This window comes from Acipenser ruthenus, chromosome 19 (genome assembly GCF_902713425.1).
Source record: "Acipenser ruthenus chromosome 19, fAciRut3.2 maternal haplotype, whole genome shotgun sequence".
In the NCBI taxonomy this organism is placed as follows: domain Eukaryota; kingdom Metazoa; phylum Chordata; class Actinopteri; order Acipenseriformes; family Acipenseridae; genus Acipenser; species Acipenser ruthenus.
In genome coordinates, this window is record NC_081207.1 from 21,910,732 (window position 1) to 21,938,680 (window position 27,949).

Genomic DNA, 27,949 nt, shown 5'->3' on the forward strand with positions numbered 1-27,949 from the left:
CAAATTGTATAAATATACAGCCACACACCTTCATATATACCCAGAATGTGATATTCTCAGTAACTCAAACTAAATAATGTTAGTACCAAGTTTCATGGCAATTGGACACGTGATTCTCCATTCTGTTTGTGAGTGACAGCCTGTCAGGTGTATCTATAAATTCAAGCAGACAGTAAAGCAATGCTTTAATTATGTACTGTCTGCAGAGACCCCAATGGAAACACAATACTAGCTCTGAATTGGGCCGCCCAAGTGGCTTCAAACAATATTGCTTTTATTATGGGTTTTAAAGATTCAGGAAGTTTTTACTAAAGTATACTTTTATATTGTATACTGCCCAGCAAAAACACCTAATTGTCTTTATTATACAATCAAAAATAAACTTGCTTCGTATATAACTTATCACTATGACCTTGTGAGCTAAACTAGTTTTTCAGCATATTGTACCGCATCTTGTTTTTACAGTCTACTTTAGGATCATCCACCCTATATCCTCGGGGCTGTTTTGTGGTTAACATTTTCCTGAGAGAGAGTGCAATTTTTTCATATCACCATCTAGCTCTTGTAAATGTATTTTTAGGGAGTTGGTTACTAGGCATTGCTATGTTTTGATGATTATTTTTTTAAATTATAATTGGACCTGTTAAAATCTGAGTGGAATAGCTCTCCAGGACCACAAATGACCCCCCCTGCTTCACAGCCTTGATGACATATAGCACAGGAATGCAGGAAACAAAGGACTATAGTAAGAGGAACTAATTAAAAAAAAAGCTGAAAATTAAGGATGACTATTAGGTGAGGCGTTACTGTTCAATCAGCTCACACTGTTAAATAAGAACTGGAGGGAGCTCTGATGTTTTTAAAGTAAATGACTGCACTTCTCTAGCTAGTGCATGTTAGTTATTTGTTGAAAAGATAAAATAATATTTAAGTACAGTGCAATTAGCCATTAAATAATTTGCTTGTAAAACATATCAACCAATAATTTGTTTCCTTCTTGGGGCACACATAACTGACAACTGGAAAACACTGTAATGTTTCAAACAGATACAGTATTGTTGTTTAATCCTTTTTTGCTTCAGATATGGAAGCTGAATCTTCTAGCTTCTGTGGGTGGTATAGCACAATTAAAGTGATTGTATTGACATAAAACAATTCCATACATTCTCCATGCTGTGCACATCTATTCACTACAGAGATCTCAACTGAGTAGTTGTGAAAGGAATATGTTTTGGCAAACATGGTATCTGGAAGTACACTAGGTGCTTTGTCTTGCACTTTATGGTCATTACACTTGCAGAGTAAATGTGTCCTTATCTCTCAGGGCTGTCTTTCATGTTAGCATCCAGCCAGCAGCTTCCTCCAGTGCACCCAGTCAGATGACCCAGGACTGCTGAGGTGTGAAATGACCCAGGAAGTGCAAAAGAACACAGTTCCTGGAACTGAGAACGTCCTTTTACCTAGTGTAGTAATGTCATGTTCAAAAACTAAAATACTGGCTTGTGATATCCTGTTTCTTTCACATTTGAGAGCTATAGCCAATGGAATTAAATGACAGATACGTCTTATGAAACCACTTTAAGGAACTAAAAACGTACATACCTTATATGTTGTTATTGGAACACACTAACCAAACAGTTCCTTGGCTCATGTTTTAAAATGCACCTGTTTGCATTCCAATAATAAAACCAGGGATAGGAAGATACTATGGAGGAGGGTGTGGCTTATATAATAACTTTCTGTCTTATAAAGTGGAGCACAACCACAGCGAAGAACATATGCACTTGACTAACAACTGTTGAACAGGAAGAGTGGGTTTACTCACCTCCACAGCATGGATAGAGCCTCTGTGCTCTATGGAGCAGTGACTGCACTCTATACAGCAGCTGTAATATTAAAAGTCATAAGGGGTGGCTTGAAGCTGGGTTTGTGGTGGGTCTTCAGTCTGTTTCTGGTGTTTGTAGGTATGCCCCTGTGTTTTATTAAACTCCCAGGTTACTCTGGGCTTCTCCTGCTCTCCTTGGGTTACCTAATCTATCACTCCATGCTGGCCAGGTCTGAGAAACTCCTATTAGTTGGCAACAAAGCAATACTGATTACAGGTAAGATGTTCTGTTTAATCTTTAAATATACTACTGACACAACTGAAAACTCACATTCTGTTTTTAACAAACATGAATACATTCAGTGTAAAACGTTTTGTTTTTTAAGGCCATTGAATTCACATTGTCATAGTGAGGTAAAATATAACAAACACAATTAGTTTGATGCTAAACGATTACAACTGCATACATTTCCATGTGATACTGTGCATAGTTTAATTTAGGCTTCCACCTTAAATGCTTTCTAAAGGGCTGAATTGTACATAGTGTCTAGTTTAGTAACTGAGTAATACTCCAGTTATCTAAAAGTACCATGTTTCTTTGTAATTGGATACCACCAAAATATTTTGTCGGGGATACCACGGTGAATGGATTTCTGAATGACTTCAGCTGTGCCGTTTTCAGATATGTTTTAAATATGGTAGCTAAACATTGGTTCAACAACAACCGCATGACCTGGGCTTCTCAAAACTGCCGTAAGGTGAGCACGCTGTCCTAATTTTGGGGTTGAAGTACTTTTCACGTATTTCGATTGCGGCATGATCACACACGAGATGAATTACGATAAAATGTTACACTAAGATTATGAACAAGTATTATAAGTTTTGTGCGCTGTTTTTTTTTTTCTAGTGAGTATTTTTTAACCATTGTGTATGCTGCTATTTCACACACTTGGTACATCGGCTTGTTGCTTTTTCCCAGGCAGAGATCTCACACTACAGCTGCTGCAACAAACCCAGAGGATGCCCTTCAATATTTATTTTGGTGTCATAAAATTAGAGGCTGTCCCGGTTGTGTGCTGTTTTCATCGAGTTGTCGGGTAGTGTTTAATTTGTCAGTTTTGGAAGGGAAGTAAAACCATGTCCGCTATTGTACTAATTTCTACTCGGTTTATTTTATAAATTTCATAACTGAATCAATATGTGATCGCATTCTTTTAAAAAACTAAAATCGCCCACGTCAATTTCAGTAGGCTACTGTTTAACCAGAGAGCACACGCAGTACAAACGTCAAACAAACATGATCACAACTACACCCAAACTTCAACCGGTCACCTATTATCCTTACCGATTTCAAGTGGTAGCGTTTTTCTATACCTCTTCCAGTTGTTTGGGCTACACAATTTTGTTTAGAGCTACATTATTACGGTTTATTATAAAGCCGACTTTGTTGCTGTCCTAGCTGTGGTACATTCACAAAAGGTTGAGCTGTATGCTTAAAATCATGATACAGTGGAATATGTAAAAAGGGTTGAAATTTGTAAATAGTTACTGATTCATTTAAAACGTACTTGTCGGCTCTTAATTCAATATGCATGGTTTGTAAAAATGATTTCAGTGCTAACATGCAGGCTACTTAAGGTTTGAGATTTATTTATTTATTTATTTATTTATTTATTTATTTTTGTTAATGCAAACAAATAAATAATTGTCCCTTAAGACCGGGACAGACAGACAGACAGACAGACAGACAGGCGCGACACCGCTGGGCATTTTCACACTGCGATACCGCTAGTCTGCACCTGCACACACAGGTACTAGAATATACATTTACATATATGGCTAAAAGTTTTGCATCACCTAGTAGAATATCAGGATGCAGACATAATTTTTTTTTTTTTTTTTTTTTAAAAAGCTATATAAGAACATGAAGTTTATAAACGAGAGGAGGCCATTCGGCCCATCTTGCTGGTTTGGTTGTTAGTAGCTTATTGATCCCAGAATCTCATCAAGCAGCTTCTTGAAGGGTCCCAGGTTGTCAGCTTCAACAACATTACTCCCACAATTCTCTGTGTAAAAAAAGAAAAAAAAGTGCCTCCTGTTTTGTGTTCTGAATGCCCCTTTATCGAATGTCCATTTGTGACCCCTAGTGCTTTTTTTTCCTTCTTTTTCTTTCAGGTCGAAAAAGTCCGCTGGGTCGACATTGTCAATACCTGTTAGAATTTTGAATGCTTGAATCAGATCGCCGCATAGTCTTCTTTGTTCAAGACTGAATAGATTAAATTCTTTAAGCCTGTCTGCATATGACATGCCTTTTAAACCCGCAATAATTCTGGTCACTCTTATAGCGAGGTGACCAGAATTGAACATCATATTCTAGATGAGGTCTTACTAATGCATTGTAAAGTTTTAACATCAGGGCAGCAGTGTGGAGTAGTGGTTAGGGCTCTGGACTCTTGACCGGAGGGTCGTGGTGACACTACTGCTGTACCCTTGAGCAAGGTACTTTACCTAGATTACTCCAGTAAAAACCCAACTGTATAAATGGGTAATTGTATGTAAAAATAATGTGATAGCTTGTAACAATTGTAAGTCGCCCTGGATAAGGGTGTCTGCTAAGAAATAATAATAATAATAATAATAATAATAATAATAATAATAATAATAATAATAATAATAATAATAATATTACTTCCCTTGATTTAAATTCAACACTTAACACAATATATCCAAGCATCTTGTTGGCCTTTTTTATAGCTTTCCCACATTGTCTAGATGAAGACATTTCTGAGTCAACATAAACTCCTATGTCTTTTTCATAGATTCCTTCTTCAATTTCAGTATCTCCCATATGGTATTTATAATGTACATTTTTATTGCCTGCATGCAGTACGTTACACTTTTCTCTATTAAATGTCATTTGACATGTCTGCCCAGTTCTGAATGCTGCCTAGATCATTTTGAATGACCTTTGCTGCTGCAACAGTGTTTGCCAGTCCTCCTATTTTTGTGTCATCTGCAAATTTAACAAGTTTGCTTACTATACCAGAATCTAAGTCGTTAATGTAGATTAGGAATAGCAGAGGACCTAATACTGATCCCTGTGGTACTCCACTGGTTACCTCGCTCCATTTTGAGGTTTCTCCTCTAATCCGTACTTCTTGTTTTCTACATGTTAACCACTCCCTAATCCATGTGCATGCATTTCCTTGAATCCCTACTGCAAGCACTTTGAGAATTAATTTGTTATGCGGGACTGTCAAAAGCTTTCTGGAAATCTAAATAAACCATGTCATATGCTTTGCTGTTATCCATTGTCGATGTTGCATTCTGAAAGTCAAGCAGGTTAATTAGACATGGTCTCCCTTTCCTAAAACCATGTTGACTGTCTCCCAGGATACTGTTACCATATAGGTAATTTTCCATTTTGGATCTTATTATAGTTTCCATAAGTTTGCATATAATAGAAGTCGGGCTTATTGGTCTGTAGTTGCCTGGTTGGGTTTTGTCTCCCTTTTTGTGGATCGGTATTTGCAATTCTCCAGTCTGTCGGAACAACCCCTGTGTCAAGAGACTGTTGCATGACCTTGGTTAGCGGTTTGTAAATAATTTCTTTCATTTCTTTGAGTGCTATTGGGAGGATCTCATCCTATTAGTTATAACCAGTTTAAATGATTTCCATTACATGAGAGTAGATGTTAAAACTTCATGCTGATTTGAACTTGGCTCTCGCCAAGATAAGCACCAACTAAGACATAGCTTGACAGTAAACTAATGTGATCCATATGTGTCTCCATCCATTTGCGCTTCCTTCCATATGATGATGTAGATATTCTTCTGTCTGGTGTTGATGGCTGAAGTGTAATGCTGGCTCCAGGGATCAGCTTATTGCCTCCCTGGCGCATCAGCACACACAACGGCTGCGATGCTGGCTCCGGGCATCAACCATACTGTGGTCTCCCCAGCGCATCAGCATGACAACCGCCTGGATTGAGCTAAGTAGGGTCTCTGGGGTCTTCAAGTGGGCACCTTCCATCCTCGGTGTTTCGTCGACTAGCCCACGTCACCTCAAGAGGGCTCGACAGTGATTCTGGTGTCCCAGCATCACCCCCCTCCGTCCCCCACTCAACTCAGCCCAGCTTACTTCCCTGTACATCAGCATTTCTTTCTTTCTGTTGTGCTTGAGATCCCCAGCCAGAATCTTTCCGTCTCAACCACAGCCAGTTGCTGTTCCTCTCTGCTGCTTCAGATAAGTTCTTCACTGTGCGACGCAACTCTTGGCCACTGAATCTGTTGTCTCTGAGAAACCGGGTTGTATAGTGTGCCACAAATCCTTGACAACCCACTTCCACTGGGTAAACCCGGACTCTCCATCCTCGCTGTTCTGCTTCAGTGGCTAGTTGAGCATACCGCAGTTTCTTCCTCTAATACGCCTCATCTACAGCATCCTCCCATGGCACTGTTAACTCTACCAGGTGAACAAGGCGTGCTGATCCAGACCACAAGACAATATCTGGTCGAAGGTTAGTGGTGGCAATCTCAGGTGGAAAAATAAGCCGTTGACCAACATCTGCCAGTATTTTCCAGTCTCTAGCAGCTTCCAGTTGTCCTGGCTGAGGATTGGTTTTAACACCTTTTCTTTGTTGGCTGCTCTCCTGGGCGGAGGAATGTTATCTTTCGTGTGTAATATTAAGCTTTTCTGTCATTTAACAGGTTGTGATTCTGGCTTTGGCCATGCCTTGGCGAAACATCTTGATAAGCTGGGCTTTACTGTGTTTGCCGGAGTTTTAAATGCCCAGGGCCTGGGTTCTGAAGAACTGAGAAGAAGCGGGTCAGAGAGGCTTGTTATCCTCCAGATGGATGTGACTGACACTGCACAGATTGAGCAAGCCTATTTACAAGTTAAATTTCACATTGAAAAAACAGGTACTGTACAGACTGGTTCAAGGGCGACAGTCACACCTTTTGTGGTTGTTTTGTTTTGTTTTAAGGTACATATGTCTTACATTGGGTCTTAAAGTATCCAAGTGATTACACATAAACAAAGTGACTCGGTAACCAATACCTACACCCCCCCCCCCCCCCCCCCCCCACCCCCTCCCACTGTGAAGTGCCTCCTTACCTCTGTCCTAAGTCAAGCAACTTAATTTCCGACTGGTTAATGTCTCCAGTCTGGCAGGTAAGGGAGCACTACACCATCCATCTAGGGGTAATTATTTTATCTCTTTTGTTTTTTGTTTTACTTTGCCTAAAAATGGCACAAGGGGGAGGGGGTATACAGCAGATAAATACTTTAAGGGTGTTGAAGCATGTGTAAATACATATTATTTAACAGGAATACAGTCTAATAGTACAGTATACATGTAGAAACAACTTACCCAAGAATTAGACTAATTGTACTTGTGATGTTGCTTTTCTCACTGCAGATTGTAACCAATGCAGTGCAGGGTCAGGCCATCTGGCTGCTGTTGCTATGCTATGTCAATGGACACCAGTTTATCTAAACTTTTATCACAGGATAACAAATAAACAAGGAGGTGCATTGAAGTGAAACATCTAGTTCACAAATACAGCCTATTAGCAGGTGTAATATTTGACTTACAAAATGAACACCGCTACAGTAAATGACATTTTATCAACCACGATCACAAAAAAACACGGTTGATAAGGAGAATTATTATTTATTTATTTTTACTTTTGGTTTGCAGTGTTGAAAACACCCTTAATACAGGGAGAATGTTATTTTTTTTTTTTTTAAAAAAGCATGATTCTGTTTTCAGGGGAAGTCCCAATTCCTGGTTTTGCAGCCTATGGTGCTTCAAAAGCAGCACTTAGCAGATTTTCAGGAGTGATGAGACAAGAACTTTCCAAGTGGGGTGTGAAAGTGGCCACAATACAACCTGGAGGTTTCCAAACAAGTAGGTATCTTTTATTAAGAGTTACATTTAAATGACCAGTTCCTGCTTTGGACAGATGGAATTTCTGTTTTGACCCCAAAGGTAAAATAAATAGGGTGTATGAAATTACACAATTCTGCCACCTCAACTGTTAGCAGGGAAGGTGTAAGGTGAGACTTACAATCAAGTTAATCTCACTCACCTTGTGGGGTGTTTAGTAGAGAAAATACTGCTGTGAACCTTGCTGAGTTCTTGAAAAATATATAAGTTCCAAGGATGTGATTTAAAAGAAAATTGAAAAGAAAAATATTACATTTTGTACACTTTTGCAAACCATTTTTAAGACAAGGTCCAGTAATTTCAATACAAGTCTGTGGTTATGACAAACAATCGCACCTCTACCCCATGTTAAAAATGAAATAAGTGCTCAGTATGTGTGTTACATACTGTACAGTAAGTGCTACTTGGATATTGAGAGGCATTACCTAAACAGCGACTCTTGGTATGCATCCAGCTGATTTAGGGTGCCTTTGCATTTCTGTAGTTTCCATAGTAATAAACCACATACAACTGGCTTAGTTTAGCTGCTCTAGCAACTTTTGTTTTATGTGAAATGTTCCATTTATTCAAAACATTTTATAAAACATGTGTAACACATTTTGAGTCTTTAAGTATTCCTTGTTTAATGGCAATTAAACAGAAATAAACTTCAGACCAGTTTAACCCTGTTATTCTAACAAGATTCGGTAGCAGAATTCTAATATCTAGTAGTTCAGAAGCCTTAATTTAAATCTATAAATGTTGCTCCAGTCTTTATCATCTTTATCCATTGCAATAAAAACAAAATAAAATAAAACAAACACATTTGTTAGTTAAAACAGTTCTAAACACCAGCACCTTCATCCACGTTATAAATATCCATCAGGTATTTGCGGCACAGAAGAACAATGGAACTACCAGCAGCAGCAAATCCTTTCCCAACTCCGTCCAGATGCTAAAGAAGACTATAGTGAGGGGTACATCTATTCATTGCACAGCATTCTCCCAAAGATAGCCTCTGGATGTTCTAAGGATCTTCAGCCTGTCCTGGATGATATTTATCATGCACTGATGGCTAACAGTCCGAGGCACCACTATACCCCAGGGAGAGGAGCCTGGGTCATCCCCTTCATTTACAACTACTTTCCAGTCTCCTTTTCCGACTTTGTCATTAAAAACATTGATCCTAGAACCAACTAGCAGGGGTCCAGGGAACATACAACCCTATAAACAAGAAGATGTAACCATCACATAAAAGAAAGTCCAGGACAAAATATAACTTGATTTATTTATGTCCAAATGGAGATGGCCCTTTCAACTATAACCTGACAAAGATATTATGTGTCTGAATTATACTTGCATAACTACATTTTAATAATTAGATGACCAACCAGGTTTCGTCAGCAGTTTTACATTTGTTGTGATCTCACATGCCTCTTTTTTCCCCCTTCTGGTGAGAGACTCTGTAGTTACTAGAATCAGCATTTTAAAATAATTTATTTAACGTTCTTTATGTAGGGTGGCACTGGGGTCTAAATTAATCGATGAGACATTATTTAAATTAATCCAATTTTCTTCGCACTTGTTGGTTTTGTTAGTTCGATTAAATAAATAAGACAAAAATGTGTTCTTGTTTTGTGATTTATTTTTTGTAATGTATTTTCTTTTGCAGCCAGGCCACGCGTTACTGCTCACAGACTGAATATCTTTGCATGCGCATAGTCAAGACAAAACAGCTACTGTCACAACAGGTTTCCAGGCATTGATCAGAATTATTATTTATTTCTTAGCAGACTCCCTTATCCAGGGCAACTTACAATTATTACAAGATATCACATTATTTTTACATACAATTACCCATTTATACAGTTGGCTTTTTACTGGAGCAATCTAGGTAAAGTACCTTGCTCAAGGGCACAGCAGCAGTGTCCCCCCACCTGGGATTGAACCCATGACCCTCCAGTCAAGAGTCCATTTTTTTGGATGAGTAAGTTCTAACCGCAAGAAGATACTGCCATCGTATTAATCTTGTGACTGTTCAGTGTTTCTCATGCTTTTTAAATACTTTTACCTGCAGTCATATGGGTGATATGGATCCAAAGAAATTACTAGAGGATCCTGTTGTTGCTGCCATAGCAACTAAACACCAGAGAAGCGCAGTGCAGGTAGGAAATAATGTGTGAAATGACATAGCAATGCAATATAGCCAGAACTGTAAAGTACAATTCAGAGGAGGTTATAATGAGCTTGTATTATACACTGGCGCAAGAGCAACTAATCTAGGACTTAAGGGAATGATCTATGAAGATGGGTTGAAATAACTGAATCTATTGAGCATAGAACAAGAATTAGGGTGGATTTGATTGAAGTCTTCAAATCATAGTTGGAAATTAAGTTGAGATAGACTTGGAATACAGGGTATGAGACATTTTTTCACATAGAGTGGTGAGGATATGGAATGTGTTACCTAGTCATGTTGTTGATGCTGAATCACTGGGATCCTTTAAGACACAATCAGCTACTAGGAACTGGACAAGCACCAATGGACCGAACGGCCTCTCATTTGTAAATGTTCTTGTGTTATGTAATACATACAATGCCCTCTACAAACAAGCATTTGGACCCCCTGTGTGTTGGTTGTGATCTGGTCTGGTTTGCATAATGTATTAAATATCTATTATTATGGCTGACACAATATAGAATTGTCACTGGGTACCACATCAGTAGGAAGTGTATTGATCAAGCTGTACATAACAATATAAGAACATTAACGAATGAGAACTGGCCAGTTGGCCTATCATTGTTCACCTGGCTTCTCGTAGCTGATTGATCGCAAAACATTGTCGACTCTTAAAGGATCTCAGATTTAGCATCACACACATAGCAAGTTAACCAATTCCGTACCCTCACCACTCTCTGTGTGAAGAAGTGTCTCCTACCCTCTGTCCTAAATCTCTACTTCATTTCCAACTGCATCCTCTGGTCCTGGTTTCTGTGCTGCACTTAAAGTATTGGTTAGGGTTAACTATGTCAACTCCTATGACACAATTGCATGAAGCCTAAGTGAAACATATTAAGAGACTTAATCTACACCAATAATTCATTTTATATATATATATATATATATATATATATATATATATATATATATATATATATATATATATATATATATATATATATATATATATATATATATATATATATATATATATACACACACAGTACTGTGCAAAAGTTTTAGGCAGGTGTGAAAAAATGCTGTAAAGTAAGAATGCTTTCAAAAATAGACATGTTAATAGATTATATTTATCAATTAACTAAATGCAAAGTGAGTGAACAGAAGAAAAATCTAAATCAAATCCATATTTGGTGTGACCACCCTTTGCCTTCAAAACAGCATCAATTCTTCTAGGTACACTTGCACAAAGTCAGGGATTCTGTAGGCATATAGTCAGGTGTATGATTAAACAATTATACCAAACAGGTGCTAATGGTAGTGTAAAGGTAGTTACACTGCATCAGCAAGGTCTCTCCCAGGCAGAAATTTCAAGGCAGACAGGGGTTTCCAGATGTGCTGTCCAAGCTCTTTTGAAGAAGCACAAAGAAACGGGCAACGTTGAGGACCGTAGACGCAGTGGTCGGCCAAGGAAACTTACTGCAGCAGATGAAAGACACATCATACTTAGTTCCCTTCGCAATCGGAAGATGTCCAGCAGTGCCATCAGCTCAGAATTGGCAGAAAACAGTGGGACCCTGGTACACCCATCTACTGTCCGGAGAAGTCTGGTCAGAAGTGGCCTTCATGGAAGACTTGCGGCCAAAAAGCCATACCTTCGACTTGGAAACAAGGCCAAGCGACTCAACTATGCACGAAAACACAGGAACTGGGGTGCAGAAAAATGGCAGCAGGTGTTCTGGACTGATGAGTCAAAATTTGAAATATTTGGCTGTAGCAGAAGGCAGTTTGTTTGCCGAAGGGCTGGAGAGTGGTACACAAATGAGTGTCTGCAGGCAACAGTGAAGCATGGTGGAGGTTCCTTGCAAGTTTGTGGCTGCATTTCTGCAAATGGAGTTGGGGATTTGGTCAGAATGAAAGGTCTCCTCAATGTTGAGATGTACAGGCAGATACTTATCCATCATGCAATACCATCAGGGAGGCATCTGATTGGCCCCAAATTTATTCTGCAGCATAACAACGACCCCAAACATACAGTGAAAGTCATTAAGAATTATCTTCAGCGTAAAGAAGAACAAGGAGTCCTGGAAGTGATGGTATGGCTCCCACAGAGCCCTGATCTCAACATCATCGAGTCTGTCTGGGATTACATGAAGAGAGAGAAGCAACTGAGGCTGCCTAAATCCACAGAAGAACTGTGGTTAGTTCTCCAAGATGTTTGGGCCAACCTACCTGCCGAGTTCCTTCAAAAACTGTGTGCAAGTGTACCTAGAAGAATTGATGCTGTTTTGAAGGCAAAGGGTGGTCACACCAAATATTGATTTGATGTAGATTTTTCTTCTATTCACTCACTTTGCATTTTGTTAATTGATAAAATATAAAATATTAACATGTCTATTTTTTAAAGCATTCTTACTTTACAGCATTTTTTCACACCTGCCTAAAACTTTTGCACAGTACTATATATATATATATATATATATATATATATATATATATATATATATATATAAAGCTGAGGGAAAACTTGCACTTTGCAGCTTGGAACTTGGTTTCAGGAGAGCAGGTTTCAGGCCACTGCAAGGATGTGCAAGACAAACTAAAGCAAAATTTATTTTAACCTAGGGTAGTACCAAATATTATATTACAAAATTAAAATACAACCATATACAATACATACAGATGTACCTATTTAAGTAGAAATCTATATGAATGCCCTGTATTATTCTACAGCATGCGCCGCTGGACTGTATATGGTATAGACTGAAATGCGCTCAACAGATATCTACATCTACGCAGTACTTTTATATGAACATTGTATTTGCCTTTTATTAAACTAGCGCTTCGAAGTACTGTTGACACATCTATACTGTATAATTCATATTTATAGATTTCTAGATATTCTCTATTGAAGATAAATCCTAATGTTTTTTTTTTCCCGTTCTTTGAAATTACATTACAGTGCCTATATGGAGATTCCAAAAATTCTTCAGAATAGGAATTATTTAGGATGTGTTCAAGTGCGTTTCGTTTGCTCAAGCTTATTTAGCAACTACAGCTACCTTCATAAACTTCACAACTACAACTCCCGAAATCCATTGCAAGTGTCGCACGTAAAACGTCAATTACATTTTGCGAGTGAAGCTGCGTGCGTGACCGTGGAGACAGAGGACATTGGAGTTGCTGAACTGTGCCGAATTAAATGAAGCGGTGAGTACTGTAAATCGGTAGACTATGGTCAGTTTGTTGAAGAATGATTGGGCGACGACAGATGGTGTTACCTTTTTATTTACTGTTACAAAACTTGTTTACTATGATAATCAAATACAGTTGGACTGTACAGCTTTTAATATAGTAGTCTTAGCTTCAAAAACATGACTGTTTCAGACGTTGATACCATGCACAAATTCGTGATGTCTGTGATTTGCATAAAATATTAAAAGACGTTATAACTCATCAAACTTGAGTTGTGTAATTCCGCCCTGGAGCAGGTAAGGGTGTCAAGGGATGGTAATGTAATTCAGTATAGAAAGGCTGGTTAAGCCCACTGTCCACTCTCCGTTCCTGCCCTGTCAGTAGTATGATCACCAGATACATTCAGATCAAATTGGTCGGACACAATAATAAAACCTTAAGCCAGGCCCTGTGTTCATAGCCGTTAGACGAACCATTTCACAAAATGCATTAAAGACACAGACCCAATTCATAAACTAGTGTGTCTGATTTTATACAACATTTATTTGTGGTGTTTAGTTTTGTATGATAGCCAGTGTTACAAGAATAAATTACCAGTAAACTTAACAATGTAAAATACTACACTGCTGCCTCGTTATTTCACTGGCAGTATTTGACTGGATTGTAAAATACAGTGTTATTGAATCGTGAAATAGAGTGAGCACAGTAGGATGTGCTCATCCTCATTCCATGACCTGAAGCCACACTTGTTCTGCCGTTTCCGACCTTCAGAGGAATGATGTGACCTTGACCTTGCCAGTGTGCTAAAGTTTGTAGTAAAATTTGGCTTTTTTTTTTTTTTATTCCTTGTCCAAAGTATAACCTTTAAGGCATTTGAAAGCACTTCTAATGTAACTAAGCTTTAGTTACTTTTTTTTGGGCGGGTCCCATAATTTTATAAACTGTAAGCCATGCTATTTCTGTCATATGGTAGACATGCATCGACTTTTAAAACTAGTTTAAAATACAAATATTGTTTAATTTGTATTCATGTAAGAATGGAGATGTAAAGAACTTCTCATTACCATACCAACATTCTAACTAGTCCATCGTTGTGCTGAAGAGAACCAGGACAAAAGATAGGGCTGCTTGTGATAATGAGATAAGAAGAAAAATGCAGCTAGTTATCACAATTCTAGAGACAAGTTGAAATTAAGGTGATTTTACGGTTATGTTGTTGAGGCAGAAACACTGGGATCATTTAAGACCCAACTTGACAAAGTTCTGAGATCAACCCTATCGAGCTTGGATGGGCTGAATGGCCTTCTCTCATTTGTAAATAGTCATATGTTCTTGCACAACTGTTTCTTGTAATTAAATCAGTTTGATTTTATAATATACTAAAATGAATTTGTTTTCTTTTTCAGGTTTGATGCAGTGATTAATATTATGCAGAAATGACATCACTAGGTTTATCTAGATCGTTGTGTCACACTCTGCAGTGCTATACTGTTAAAAGATGTATTCCTATGTCTGGTTATACCTGTAAACAGTTACCTGTGATATGTAACCCTTGCGCACCAGCCACAAGATCACACTCGTCTGAGATAAAGCAAAGAACTTATTGGCAGTACCTAAAACGTAAAGTGATGAAGTCCTCTTCGCCCCCTTATCAGCATGTGTGCCAAGTTGGTGACCCAGTGCTTCGTTCGAAGGCATCCCCAGTGGACCCTGTTGAGATCTGTAGCCCACAAGTCCAGAAAGTGATCCGAACTTTAATCAAAGTGATGAGGAAGCTGGACTGCATGGGACTGAGTGCCCCTCAGATTGGAGTCTCTCTTCAAGTGATTGCTTTAGAATTCACAGAGCGCATGCTTCATGAAAACCCTTTGAACGCTAGAGAGATAAAGGGGCTAGCACCCTTCCCACTAAAAATCTTTGTGAACCCCAGTGTTCGTATTCTGGACTCTAGAACTGCAACGTTTGTGGAAGGGTGTGAAAGTGTCTCTGGATTCTCTGCCTGTGTTCCGAGGTACCATTCAGTGGAAATCTCAGGTAACCTTTTAATAATGCAGCAAACAAATTCATGATTTTAAAATCACAACTTGTAAAAGAGATGATACATTCTAAATATTTGTGAGATGTTTTCAGATCTACATTTTACCAGTATCATGTGCAAGAAGTACAATATTGGTCCACTTAAGACTTATTCCATAACTACTAAACACTCATTTGTGCTGAAAGATCAAGTAGGATTAGAGGCTTTCTAAATGTCTTGCAAATAATGGACGGAACACCCCTCCCACCTTGCTAATACAAAACTGGCATCTTTTTCAGGTTTGAACGAAAGAGGGGAGCCTGTCTCATGGCAGACCAGTGGCTGGCCAGCCCGTATCATTCAGCATGAAATGGACCATTTAAATGGAGTGTTGTATATTGATAAAATGGACAGCAAAACCTTTGCAAATGTCAGTTGGATGGAACTCAATGAATAAAAACCAGTAGACTTATTCGTACAATTGATTTCAGCAGGGTTTTTCATTTATATTGTATACCATGATGAAAAGCCTTTTTTGAATGAGAACCACAAGTAGAAATTAGAAAACAGAATGACGCCATCTGTTGGTCAAATTACCTAAAGATAAAAGGTGTTAAAGATGTAGCCCCTAACATGTTTTAATTCCTCACACTCTTTAATAACTTCAATGATATTTTCACAGTTCCCCCCCAATGGAGAAGATGACTGCGCTTTAGTGTTTAAAAAGATGTTTCCACATTTTCAAACTTTGGGGAGTGAAAAGGATTTCAGGGGTATAACACTGGATTTCTTTTTATTTTTTATCCAACATCTGAAATTTAAAACCTTAGTCACTATACCATCAAACTTTGAAGAGTCACACACAAGTATTGCTGTTTTACAACATCTTTTTAAACTTTGTAACATGCACTATATGTGCTTTATTAGGTTTACAAAGTCATGAAATATCCAGTGTATTATTAATATGTAGTTAAGTCTGTCACTGTAGCACACATTTAGCTTCTCTGCTGCAATAAAAAGAAACCTCTAGTGACACATAGTGGCCAAATGGGTGTGACCCCATATATGTATCACTGTACTCAGCTTATATATGCTTCTAATTAAAACATGTCTGCAATGCTAGGTAGTAGGTGTATCATTTGCATTTGTAAAATAAGGATTATGGAATGCAGTGGTAACAGCGTTGAAAGTGGGCTCAACAAATGCAAGCATATTAATGACTATCCAGGTAAGATATCTATCACAGAATATGTATAGGACAGAGGGATCTTTTTTTATTATTATAGGGAAGCTGTAGGATAAACTTTAGTAGATAATCTGTTACCAAACTCTTGCATTGCCAGGTAAAGTCACTGCAGCTACTACATTGTACAATTTTACCCAATATCGCATGCATGGCTTAGGATGTTAAGAGTATTACAACTTCAGATAAGAACATTTAGGTTGGATAAACTGGAGAACTTTCCCTAGCAATAACTGCATAAGGGTATTCTGTTCAAGTTCTCCATATAGCATACAGTTCATAAAGCTGCCTTGGAATAGCAGCACAAACTACTGTAAAGTGCTCAATACAAGGCACAGGAAGTAAACCACAATATAAACAGCATTAGCTCAACTTGAAAGCAATGCTTAACTGATTGGGCAATACATCATCAGTTGTACTATATACAGTATCTGCAGTAGCCTTTTGCTGAAACTATTAACATAAATCCAAAAAACACATCAAATTAGAACTTATGTAAAACCAATACTTAATGTCTCCAGATTTTGCACCTGAACTTTAACTCAGTAAAATCATTTGATTTACATATATTATACAACTAATACACCGTAAATTCAATGCAAGTCCCACCAAAACGCAGACAAATTCTCAACCACATGTTTTATTTGTTCTGTCAGAAAGCAGCAATTTAAATACAGATGTTCACTTGTCCTTTAAAGGAACAAAGAAAGCCTTCACCTGTAGCCTTTCGAAAGGGCAGCTATCCGTGGGAAGTAGACATGTTTCCATTAGTTTAGCTATAGAAGCTGTTGTATACTTTTTAGTGAAAAGCAGCAGTCTCACAATTCTTTAAAACCAGGTTTGGTACTTTGTGACGTGCCTTCTAATCATGCTGGCATTCTTTTACAATTATGGTAAAATGACACGGAGTGCAGAGTCAAATAGACTGAAATTGAAGCTTCAGAACTGTAGAGCTATCTATTGTGAAACAGCTTAGAAACGAGCCCTAAAAAAGCTGCATTGTGAAACAAAGACTTGCCCTTTGTCACAAAATATACATAAATAAGAGTCCTTAGTCGTTCAAGTCGGAGTACTGTACCTGTAGTTAGCAAAGTCAGTGAGCTGGTTATGTAGTGTGGAAGGGGGGTTCTTTTTAAATAATAAAATTGTTCCATCAGCCCTCCTGGCCAAAGTCGTCTGTAAATTTCTTTACTTTCAGAAGGTCTTCTGTATTTACTGTGGGTCTGGTGGTGGTCAGGGAACGCAGCATATCTGACTAAAAAAAATAAAAATAAAATATGTCACACATAGGACCCAAGGTGTACCTAAAGGATAGCAGGCTGTGAAAATACAGCGTACAAAACCACTCACAACCCCAATTTTAATATTACCCCTACTACATCCCCAAATCCTCACAGTATCACATGGATTGCCCACTGCCAAGGTATACTGAACCCAGAATAAACACAGAGTGCTACTGGTTGATTTTGTATGTCTTTTTGTATAATGATTTTCTTACTTGAGCCAACAGACTAACCCCTGTTCAATGTGTCTGACTGGACACCTCAATTATGGTATCAATTAGAAATCGGTATTATGCAAGCAGAATGGTATGTCTGATAAGAGTTACTTGTAAACAAAGTAAACTGGAAATGTGAAGAACATGGACATGGTTTAAAAGGGAAACTTTGTTTTTCACTGGACTTCACCAGAATTGGAAATTAACTGAGAAAATGTATCCTTCAGATAAACCTTTTTAGAATCCTGAATTGACCTGCATGTTTTATAACGTATTGTTTAAGGAACGAAACCTACCATGCAAATGATGGGCTCTAAGAGTTTGTCACTGGGAACATCCATCCAGGTCATTTCAATCGCTTCTGGGTCACCAGGAGAGCAAGGGGTCAAGAGGTCATTCACAATCACGTTTGGGTTTGTTCGGGATGGACCACGAACCTAAAAAAAAATATCTTAGTTCAGCTGTTTTAATCCTACCATCATCCTAAAATGAAAGCTTGTCTCTTTTTTTGCATAAAACTGGTAATTAACTGCCAGGAACTATAATTCATGTTTGAAACAAACATGTGTAGTCTATTACTATTATGTAATTTACTAATTTAAAAAGAACATAAGAAAAATGATACAAACAAGAGGAGGCTATTCGGCCTATGCTCTTCTGGTTCCTAGCATCTCAGAACTTCGTCAAGTTGGGTCTTAAAGGAGCCCAGTGATTTAGCATTAACATGAATAGGTTACCTATTACATACTCTCATCACTAACTGCTGTTTCTTGTTTAAATTCAATCTGATTATTCTTCTTCAAAACCAACATCTGTAACAGTGTACATGAATCTCTTAAGTGCTTTTTTTTGGTCTTAAAATGCCAGGTTTTGGTCCTAAATTAATTAGACCATTTAAGATTAATGTAATACACCTGACAATGTGGTCTGTATAATTGATATGGTAAGCTGTTAAAACAATGTGGTAGTGCAACACTAATGAAACTTAGAATATAACAGCATACCAATATATTTAAAAAATAACTTATATGGTCTCTGATACCAAGGAGTTTCCACCACATTGAAAATGGTTTGCAATTTTTGTAGTTGAAGTAACACCAGTAGCAAATTTGCACATTAAAATGAGCTTCCTTCATGAGGGATGCTTAAAAACCCCACTTGATTTTTACTATATCCACCACTTTGAATTCTTCCACAGCTGCACCTGCACCTTTTTAAAATGTGTGGCTGACTGTACTTTGCGCACAGGCTGCATGAGCGCGTCTCGTACAATAACGCTAATGTCAGCTCCAGAGTATCCTTGTGTCTTTTTAGCCAGCTCTCGTAGATCAGCCTCCGAGAGGTTGCGAGGGGTGTTTCCCAGGTGAAGCCTAAACATCTGCGCACGGGCTGGTTCCTCTGGTAGAGGGATATAAATACGCTTTTCAAATCTGTGAAAGAGAACACCACCACCAAGAGACTAAGCATAAATCTAGGAACCTTTTTTCCCTGGGGCATAATGCAGTAAAATGAATATGTGAAAAAAATACCAGTATCTCATCTATATATATATATATATACACTACCGGTCAAAAGTTTTAGAGCACCCCCATTTTTCCAGTTTTTATTGAAATTTAAGCAGTTCAAGTCCAGTGAATAACCTGAAATGGTACAAAGGTAAGCGGTAAACTGCCAGAGGTTAAAAAAAAAAGTTTAGATTACCAAAAACTGAAAAATAATGTACATTTCAGAGTTATACAAAAAGGCCTTTTTCAGGGAACAAGTAATGGGTTAACAACTTACAGCTGTTCTGCAGCAATGGAAGTAAATTAAGCCTTGAAAGTTGATGCTAACAATTCCTACAGATGTCCCAACTTTTGTTGATTACTTACAAACCCTCTGTCTGTATAAAAGCAGTTTTGGAACTGTGTTACTACACCCTCTTAAGCATTATTTGGACACTATTGTACTGCAGGAAGTAGTATATTGCTCTCATAATGTGGAGAAAAAGGCAATTAACAAAGGAAGACAGACAGACCATTATAACCCTTAAAAGTGTAGGTCTTTCCTTTAGAGAAATTGCAAAGAAAGCCAAGGTGTCAGTGAGTACAGTTTCCTACACCATCAAAAGGCACTTGGAAACTGGAGGTAACTGACAGGAAGAGGTCTGGCAGACCCAAAGCCACAACAGAATTAGAAGACAAGTTTCTGAGAGTCAACAACTTGCGTGATAGGCGGCTCACAGGACAACAGCTTCAAGCACAGCTTAACACTGGTCGAAGTAAGCAAGTCTCTGTTTCAACTGTGAAGAGAAGACTTTGAGCTGCAGGTTTGACAGGTCGAGTGGCAGTAAGAAAGCCATTGCTAAGATGCAAAATAAGAAAAAGAGGCTTGCCTGGGCCATGAAGCACCGCCAGTGGACTACTGAAGACTGGAAGAAGGTCTTATGGACCGATGAATCAAAATTTGAAATCTTCGGTTCATCACGCAGGGTTTTTGTACGTTGTAGAGTAGGCGAAAGGATGGTTCCTCGGTGTGTGACACCAACTGTCAAACATGGAGGAGGAAGCGTGATGGTCTGGGGCTCTTTTGCTGGATCCAGAGTCGGCGACTTGTACAGAGTGAGTGGCACCCTGAACCAAAACTGCTACCACAGCATTTTACAGCGCCATGCAATACCCTCTGGTATACGCCTAGTTGGTCAGGGGTTCATCCTACAGCAAGATAATGACCCAAAACATACCTCCAGGCTATGTCAGAACTACCTTAGAAGAAAAGAACAAGACGGTAGGCTTCAAATCATGGAATGGCCAGTACAGTCTCCAGACTTAAACCCCATCGAGCTGGTTTGGGATGAACTGGACAGAAGGGTGAAAGCAAAGCAACCTACAAGTGCAACACATTTGTGGGAACTTCTGCAACAGTGTTGGGAAGAACTTTCCGAACAATATTTGATTTCCATTGTAGAAAGAATGCCACGAGTGTGTTCGGCTGTTATATCTGCAAAAGGTGGCTACTAAAAATTTAGATTAAATTTTGTTAAACAAAACGATTCCATCACTTCTTTTTTATCTCCAATTGTTTATTTGTTCTATGCTTTAATTTCAGAGTACACTGAGACATTAAACTGCGTAAATTTCAATAAAAACTGGAAAAATGGAGGTGTTCTAAAACTTGACTGGTACTGTATATATATATATATATATATATATATATATATATATATATATATATATATATATATATATATATATATATATACACACACGCACATACATTCAGACACACACACACACACACTGAACCATTCAGAATGATGGCAAAAATCATACAATAAAAGGTATGAAGGATTAAAAACATTACTAATGGCAGCTATATTTCCTTTAGGTGATCTATTACAACCAGTATTAATCCCTTTTAGTGCAAGCTTATTATCCTCATCTCTATTTCCATGACTTACCTTCTTCGAATAGCAGCATCCAGAACCCAGGGGATGTTTGTGGCACCAAGAACCAGGATTCCATCATTGTTATTCCCAACACCTGCAAATCATACAGAAGACTCCATAAAAATAGAAGGAATCCCTTTATTAATATCCATCCATCCATCCATTATCATTAACCGCTTACTCCTTTACAGGGTCGCGGTGAGCCGGAGCCTAACCCTGCATACACAGGGCGCAAGGCTAGACTACACCCAGCTCAGAAAATGTTGTAATCAACTACTGATGTTGTTAAGGAGATGCATCATTTAAATGTTGCAAAGCAGTATTACTAGAATTATGATAGATAGAAATACTACAATTGCTTGTAGTGGCAGTTTGGGTGTGTTGAAATGTGCAATTAACTACATGGTTAGTTGTGTGTACAGTACATTTACCTTGCATTTGTACTAAAAACTCAGTTTTAATTCTCCTTGCAGCTTCACTCTCGTTCTCATTTCTGGACCCACACAAGGAATCTACTTCATCAATAAAAATGATGGAAGGCTTATGCTGACGTGCCAATTCAAAAAGGTTCTTTACCAGTCTGAAAGAAAAATATATAATTTTTTTTATATAAAGTAAAACACAAACACTACAGCATGTTTTACACACTTTAGTATTAACTCCACAAAAGGTGGAAGGGATGGGGGTTCTGTTTTGGTGCTTTTTGAGATACTGTACCATCTGCTGAAAACAGGAGCATTTTTATTTAATTTTGTAATTTTTCCAAGACAGAATATTACCAGATGCTTACTGTTTACTAAGGTACATCTTACTTAGTACTGGAGGCTCATATTCATTGTTGTATGATGAAAATTAAAAGTGTTTAACTGCATAGCTACAGCCTTGAGGAATTCACTGCAGGTTTTATACAAACTGACTCATCTGCAATTAAGACCTGTACCTTCAGATGTCCAAAAGAGGCTCCAATTTCAAATTAATGGATTGGAAAATGATACTTTGACAGTTTAATGGCTTTTAAATACACAGTATATACTTAAACTGACATCAGTTGGCTGTAGTACTTGACTACAGGTAAGCAGTTCACATTTAAATGATCTGTAAAATTTTATGTTAAAAATGAATGTATTCGAAAAATACATTTTAAATAGTTTTAAGGCTTAGTGTTAAATACAAACAAAGTATATTTCAATGTTAATGTCAAAAAATGAGCTGTATAGTATGTGGAGAGATCTGCACTTACTTCTCACTCTCTCCCAGCCACTTTGACATGAGGTCGGAAGAGGACACAGAGAAGAATGTTGAATTATTGGCCTCTGTAGCCACAGCCTTCGCCAGGTAAGATTTCCCAGTTCCAGGAGGGCCGAAGAGCAAGATTCCACGCCAAGGAGTACGCTTTCCTTTAAAAAAACGGCAAGGTTACACAACTGGTAACAACTGACCAAAAAGTACATTCTTTTAGTTATTAAGATTCACCAAAAAGAAAAACTCTCAGTCAGTCTTACCTGTAAATAGATGTGGGAACTTGATGGGTAAAATGACAGCTTCTTTTAGAGCCTCTTTAGCCCCTTCTAACCCAGCAACATCATTCCACCCGACGTTGGGTTTCTCCATTACAATGGCACCTTAGAAACAGAAACTACCAAATAATAACTGTACATTACCTATAAAACCTATTTTAAAATGTATACATGAGACTGAAATGCTTACCCATCAGCTGTTCCTGTAGTTTCTTCCTCTCTGGGTTTTCACCCTCACTGTCGCTGTCACTACTAATAAAAAAATACATTTACTATCGTAGAATCGCTATATAAAGAATAACAGGCGATAGCATAAGCAACAGTAACAACTGGGAATCAAAATCAAACCTTCTCTGTTCTGGCCTTTTTAGGCTCCATCTATGGTTGCTGCAGAGAAAACTATATATTTCTTAAAATACTTTCTAACTTGCTAATGCGTTACACAGCAAAACATATAGATTATTTCCTCTACTTTTTCAAAGCATTTGAATTAATTTTCACTTTTACAGCGCTACCTCTTTCCTAGGGTAAAATAATAATCACATGGGTTCGCAATATGTTATATACTGAAATATCGAGTATACTCATTGATACAAATTGCAATGGCTATAAGGAGTGAATGGGCTGAAGCTAACTAGCCACAGCTGGTTACATCAAAGTTAACACAAAGCTTATTGAATGTCACTAAATTCACTTTTATTACTGTATATGGCCACCAAGGCTGAAATGATTAAGCACTTTTCTAGATATATGCAAAAATGTGCGACATACATACAAACAGACAGACAGACAGCCTCCACATACTCCCAGCAATGTATTTAACAAAAAAACAAAACAAAAAAAATGCATTTGTTGCCAGAGGCTTTGTTTACCCTTTGTCATTCTGCTGAGATTCCTTGACAGGTTTCTTCCCCGGTTTGTCTTTGTTCTTTAAATAGTGCTTCAGCTTCTCCGCACGGTCCAAATACTGCACACACTTCGCTCTAATACTCTCCTTTGCCTTATCACTGTGAGCCTCGCCTGAAACACACAAGGGAATGTTAGACAATAAATATGCAGTGTAAGGAAGTCTTCAAACTATCAGGTTTATAAATTTCGATTTCAATTGTGTTTCTGTATACAGTGTTTAAAATTATTAAAATATTATTAGGGAAAAAAACAAACCTCTATGACATTTATTCCATCTCCCTTTGTCACAGAACACATACAGCACATTCAGCTTGGATCTCTTGTGCATTACTTGAAGCTTGAGTGCTTAAAAAAAATCTAAATGTGGTGTGGCACATTAGCAACATCAGTTCAGCTGTCAATTTTGTGTTGTCAACTATATAAAAAAAATACCAATCACAACTGGATAAGCAGTACTGTGCATAATACATAATGTGTATAATGTGATATTGTGTAACAACTGTAAGTCGCCCTGGATAAGGGCGTCTGCTAAGGAATAAAATAATAATAATAATAATAATAATAATAATAATAATAATGTAAGGGTTAATGTCACAGGGACAGTGTTCCACCACAGAGTTTGTTGGGGTTTTGTTACTTTTGTCTGCGGGCAAATGCAATCCCTCCATCACTCTCACTCTCAGCAGACTCACACACCCTTTTACAGCGACATTCATAAAATTGTTCTTATTGTAATTTGAAAGGAAATCTCTTAACCCTGTTTGCAGTCATTTTTTATCAGGAGTTGTAATTTTAACTCAATATAAATGTGGTACAACTCTTAGTATATTGTATCTTAGTGAATAACACAGAGGGATTGATTTTTCGCTGTGGGCAAACTGCACCTGTATTACATTTACTATGAAGGAGGCACTGTGCCTTCAATTTGCCCACAGGAGAAAATATCGGCCAGATATAGGTTTTAATTTGTCACAGTCTAAGCTGCGCTTACATTTAATAGCATGCAAGAAATACTCCACAGCATGCTGGTATAGCTTCAGGGCCTCCTCGTAGTTATTTGCTTTATCTTCTTCTGTGGCTTTTGTCACAAGGTCAATCGCTTTCTGCAACAAAAAAACACACTGATATGTAAAAACAGAACCAGAATTGAAATCAGAAATCTTATTAAAGTGTCAGAAAGAAACTAAATCAAAATAATATAGAGGGACAAATGGGTTCATAATACTGTATGTGTAATATGTTGTATTTGAAATAAATAATCTAGGGATGCACCAAATCCACGATTCGGCCCGAATACCTAATTTTTGAGAAGGGTTCGGATTCGGTGAAATACTTAGGATTCGGTGAACCGAATCCGGATCTTACATCCGCCCAAACACATCCATTTTAACACATCCCCCCAATGTGTGCAGTTCTTCTTTAAATATAAGACACAAATCCGGTATTGAACGTAACTGTTACATTTAATAACTGGTATTCAAGAACAAGAACACGTTTGAGGGTGGGAGGGGGCTAACGGTAAATTGTGTAAGTTTCAAACTAAAATCTTATTCAGGGATATATTTCCATTCGGTAATAAAAATACTATTAACTAAAAGGCACAAAGCTATAGACTGTGCGCGTCCCTTGTTAGTAGTTGACAGTCTGTTTTTCATTCAACAGTTTCCTTCAGTTTTCTTGACAATTTTTGTAGGATTCGGTATTTGGCCGAATCTTTTGAGATGGATTTGGTATTCGGCCGAATTTTCATATTTTTTATATGACATTCAGTTTGATTTCATGCTTGCTGCCTGGACAATCAGAGGAGATCTTTATCAACCCATGGGGTGTAATGACCTAGATACAATAGCTTGAACAATTTTGGAGCAACGTTCAGCGAATCTCTATAAAGAACATAGTGTAACAAGTGTAATGTTTGTTCAATGTCAGATTAGATTTATACCAATTTTGCTCACACAAGGTAGCATGGAATACAGCATGTTACAAAAAAGGCCAGTATTTTAAATCAACGTATCTGAAACGCATCTTGCATTATTATTATTATTATTATTATTATTATTATTATAAATAATAATAATAATAATAATAATAATAATAATTACAGTACAACAATACAAATGTCGTACTACAGAGCTGCACCACGCTGCGGGAGTGCAACTTTAATTTTATTTAATAAAATGAAGACATATTCAGTTATTTATATAGTCGTGATATATTTATGGCCCCACAGTAATTATTTGGTCAACTCAATATAAATTCATCATTTTCTGTTTACATTACGGTACCTGTAAAGTTGACGTTGTCATTTCATCTCATTCAAAACATGGTAATCATCCCCTTTGAACAGTCTTAGTATACTTCAGCTTGTGTACAATGTTTGTCTTACTGCAAAAAAAAAAATATATATATATATATATATAAACATATAAACACTGTCTAACTCAGACCCTGACGTCAGAGGAAGCGGATAACAAAACAGTGTTTTACATGAAGAGGAGTGTAGAAGCTTTTATCATGCTAGAAATAGTCACAAAGGTGTGCAGATAAGCGGGTGCTGCCCCCTCGTGTCAAAAATAGCCATGGTGAAAATCCTTTTCCAGCGTGCAACACAAAACTGAAAAGGATCTGACCAAAGCATTTTATATGTATATTAAAGTGGTAAACATATACTACAAAGCCAGCACTGCAATACTGCCTGTGTACATGATAGTAATTACACAGCGCTGTTTGTAACCTACTTTGAGCTCTGCAGAAGCTATTTTTGATACAGCTTTCATGATAAAAAAAACAACCTAAAAGCTTTGCAGAGAAGCAGAGACCTGTTTCAGCACTGTGTCATCTTAAATTTGTAAAACCTTTGCATTATGTATCATTTTTTGGTGATTCCCTGTTGTCTTTAATATGTATTTTTGAAACAAATGTTGAACAAGCTTTCCCTTATAAAAGTTTAATGTGGTTAATTTTCAGTCATTTTGGAGCGATTACACTGAAATATAACACTCCCTGCTATTCAGTCCTGGGCCTTTCTCAAGCAGACTGACAATTGTGTCGCATATTTTGGTGGCTTTGTAACACAGGTCAATATCCACTGTGTGGGTGAACTTGTAACTGCCAAATTAATTTCACTTGTGAGGGGAGTCAGATTCGAACACAGCCTTTCATTGGTGAAAGGCCTGCACAACATACCTACCCTGACAAAGGAAATGTTCATATAAGCATTTAATCCACTATACATTAATACAGGCCAGGCAGCAACATTGTACGCTGAGGTTCCTTTTAGTGACAAGTTCAGTGATGTGCTCACTGGGAACTGGGATCTTCAGCCAAGTAGGCTAGATAATGCATTGCCCTATTCATCACTCCTCAGGTTGTCAAATACTATATGACACATGGCAATGTGACCTGGGTCAAAGGTTGTAGGCTGGTTGAGTCTCTCCAGTACTCTAGAGCCATTCCACGCTGGGGGTAATAAACAGTTATCTGCATTAGGTCCTGTAATGTGGTTTAATTGGTTCAATTGAATAATTTAGCTGCTAGCCTTGAACAAACATTGCTGCTTTTCCCTACTGCCAGCACTAACTTAAAATTGCCTACCCCAGTCAAAAGGCCAGGCTTTGCATGTAATTGTGTTGTTCTGGAAACAATTTCAAATGAGCATGGAACTGCAATTCATTCAGGGCTCTCATACACACACTCACAACTAGACTGAATAAGTAATGTGTAAAGTCTGAACTGATAAATAAGCAATAGCATATAAGAAACCATGAGTGTCTTCTACCACCTTGTATCAGTACAACCCACACCTTCACGTGTGTTATTGAGCTTATAAAATGAGTTATTGCTATTTGAAATTGTGATTTTACTGATGAGAATTAAATGAGTTCTGAACCATTGGTTGCCCTCTCTTAACCGTATGGCTTCGGAATGTAAGCAGCCAATCAGGATGCAGGGAATTTCTAAGTCAAACGTATGTTAATGTGATAGGATGTCTACCTTGATACAAGTCAGTTCCTGTAGCTAATTATCCCCTGCTGGTAAATAAATTCCCTGCAAAGGGGATAGTGGATATAGTGGCGACACTTCAGATTTCTCCATATATCTGGAATTGTCATGAGATCAGATGGGCCGAACAGCCTCCTATCGTTCATACATTTTCTTATGTTCTCATACACAACATGCAATGTGACAAAAAGACAAACAAAACTA

The 27,949-nt window shown here is 37.8% G+C and overlaps 3 protein-coding genes across 5 annotated transcripts; 2 read left to right on the forward strand and 1 right to left on the reverse strand.

Annotated features, from left to right (window-relative positions):
• The first annotated feature begins 1,744 nt into the window (after positions 1-1,744).
• On the forward strand, positions 1,745-10,843 carry LOC117424683 (17-beta-hydroxysteroid dehydrogenase type 2-like). Of its 2 annotated transcripts, none has more exons than XM_058992624.1 (4): positions 1,745-2,102; positions 6,536-6,748; positions 7,603-7,740; positions 9,836-10,843. In XM_058992624.1, the coding sequence occupies exons 1-4, from the start codon at positions 1,835-1,837 to the stop codon at positions 9,868-9,870; spliced, it is 654 nt and encodes a 217-aa protein (XP_058848607.1). In that variant the 5' UTR covers positions 1,745-1,834; the 3' UTR covers positions 9,871-10,843. The 2 variants fall into 2 exon arrangements, with proteins under 2 accessions (XP_058848607.1, XP_058848606.1); XM_058992623.1 differs by lacking the exon at positions 9,836-10,843 and adding an exon at positions 8,645-9,381 and having other exon boundaries at positions 1,752-2,102.
• Positions 10,844-12,486: 1,643 nt separating this feature from the next.
• Positions 12,487-17,550, forward strand: LOC117424684 (peptide deformylase, mitochondrial-like). Its single transcript, XM_034041300.3, has 3 exons — positions 12,487-13,147; positions 14,539-15,166; positions 15,449-17,550. Exons 2-3 carry the CDS (start codon positions 14,569-14,571, stop codon positions 15,604-15,606), a joined length of 756 nt encoding a protein of 251 aa, XP_033897191.2. The 5' UTR covers positions 12,487-13,147; positions 14,539-14,568; the 3' UTR covers positions 15,607-17,550.
• Positions 16,037-26,234, reverse strand: LOC117424682 (vacuolar protein sorting-associated protein 4A-like). Of its 2 annotated transcripts, none has more exons than XM_058992622.1 (11): positions 26,029-26,234; positions 24,735-24,846; positions 23,707-23,854; positions 23,025-23,083; positions 22,820-22,939; positions 22,558-22,714; positions 21,749-21,897; positions 21,330-21,411; positions 19,101-19,320; positions 18,187-18,327; positions 16,037-17,647 (listed from the first exon to the last, which is right to left on the reverse strand). In XM_058992622.1, exons 1-11 carry the CDS (start codon positions 26,047-26,049, stop codon positions 17,546-17,548), a joined length of 1,311 nt encoding a protein of 436 aa, XP_058848605.1. In that variant the 5' UTR covers positions 26,050-26,234; the 3' UTR covers positions 16,037-17,545. The 2 variants fall into 2 exon arrangements, with proteins under 2 accessions (XP_058848605.1, XP_058848604.1); XM_058992621.1 differs by having other exon boundaries at positions 23,025-23,086.
• Positions 26,235-27,949: the final 1,715 nt, after the last annotated feature.

Coding starts and splice junctions, on each gene's coding strand:
- LOC117424683 (XM_058992623.1), top strand. CDS start 1,835: ATGGATAGAGCCTCTGTGCTCTATGGAGCAGTGACTGCACTCTATACA. Junction 2,103..6,535: donor CAAAGCAATACTGATTACAG/GTAAGATGTTCT, acceptor GTCATTTAACAG/GTTGTGATTCTGGCTTTGGC. Junction 6,749..7,602: donor ATTTCACATTGAAAAAACAG/GTACTGTACAGA, acceptor TTCTGTTTTCAG/GGGAAGTCCCAATTCCTGGT.
- LOC117424684 (XM_034041300.3), top strand. CDS start 14,569: ATGACATCACTAGGTTTATCTAGATCGTTGTGTCACACTCTGCAGTGC. Junction 15,167..15,448: donor CCATTCAGTGGAAATCTCAG/GTAACCTTTTAA, acceptor CATCTTTTTCAG/GTTTGAACGAAAGAGGGGAG.
- LOC117424682 (XM_058992621.1), bottom strand. CDS start 26,049: ATGACAACGTCAACTTTACAG. Junction 23,855..24,734: donor TTTCTTGCATGCTATTAAAT/GTAAGCGCAGCT, acceptor TGTGTGTTTCAG/GCGAGGCTCACAGTGATAAG. Junction 23,087..23,706: donor TCTCAGCAGAATGACAAAGG/GTAAACAAAGCC, acceptor TTTTTTTATTAG/TAGTGACAGCGACAGTGAGG.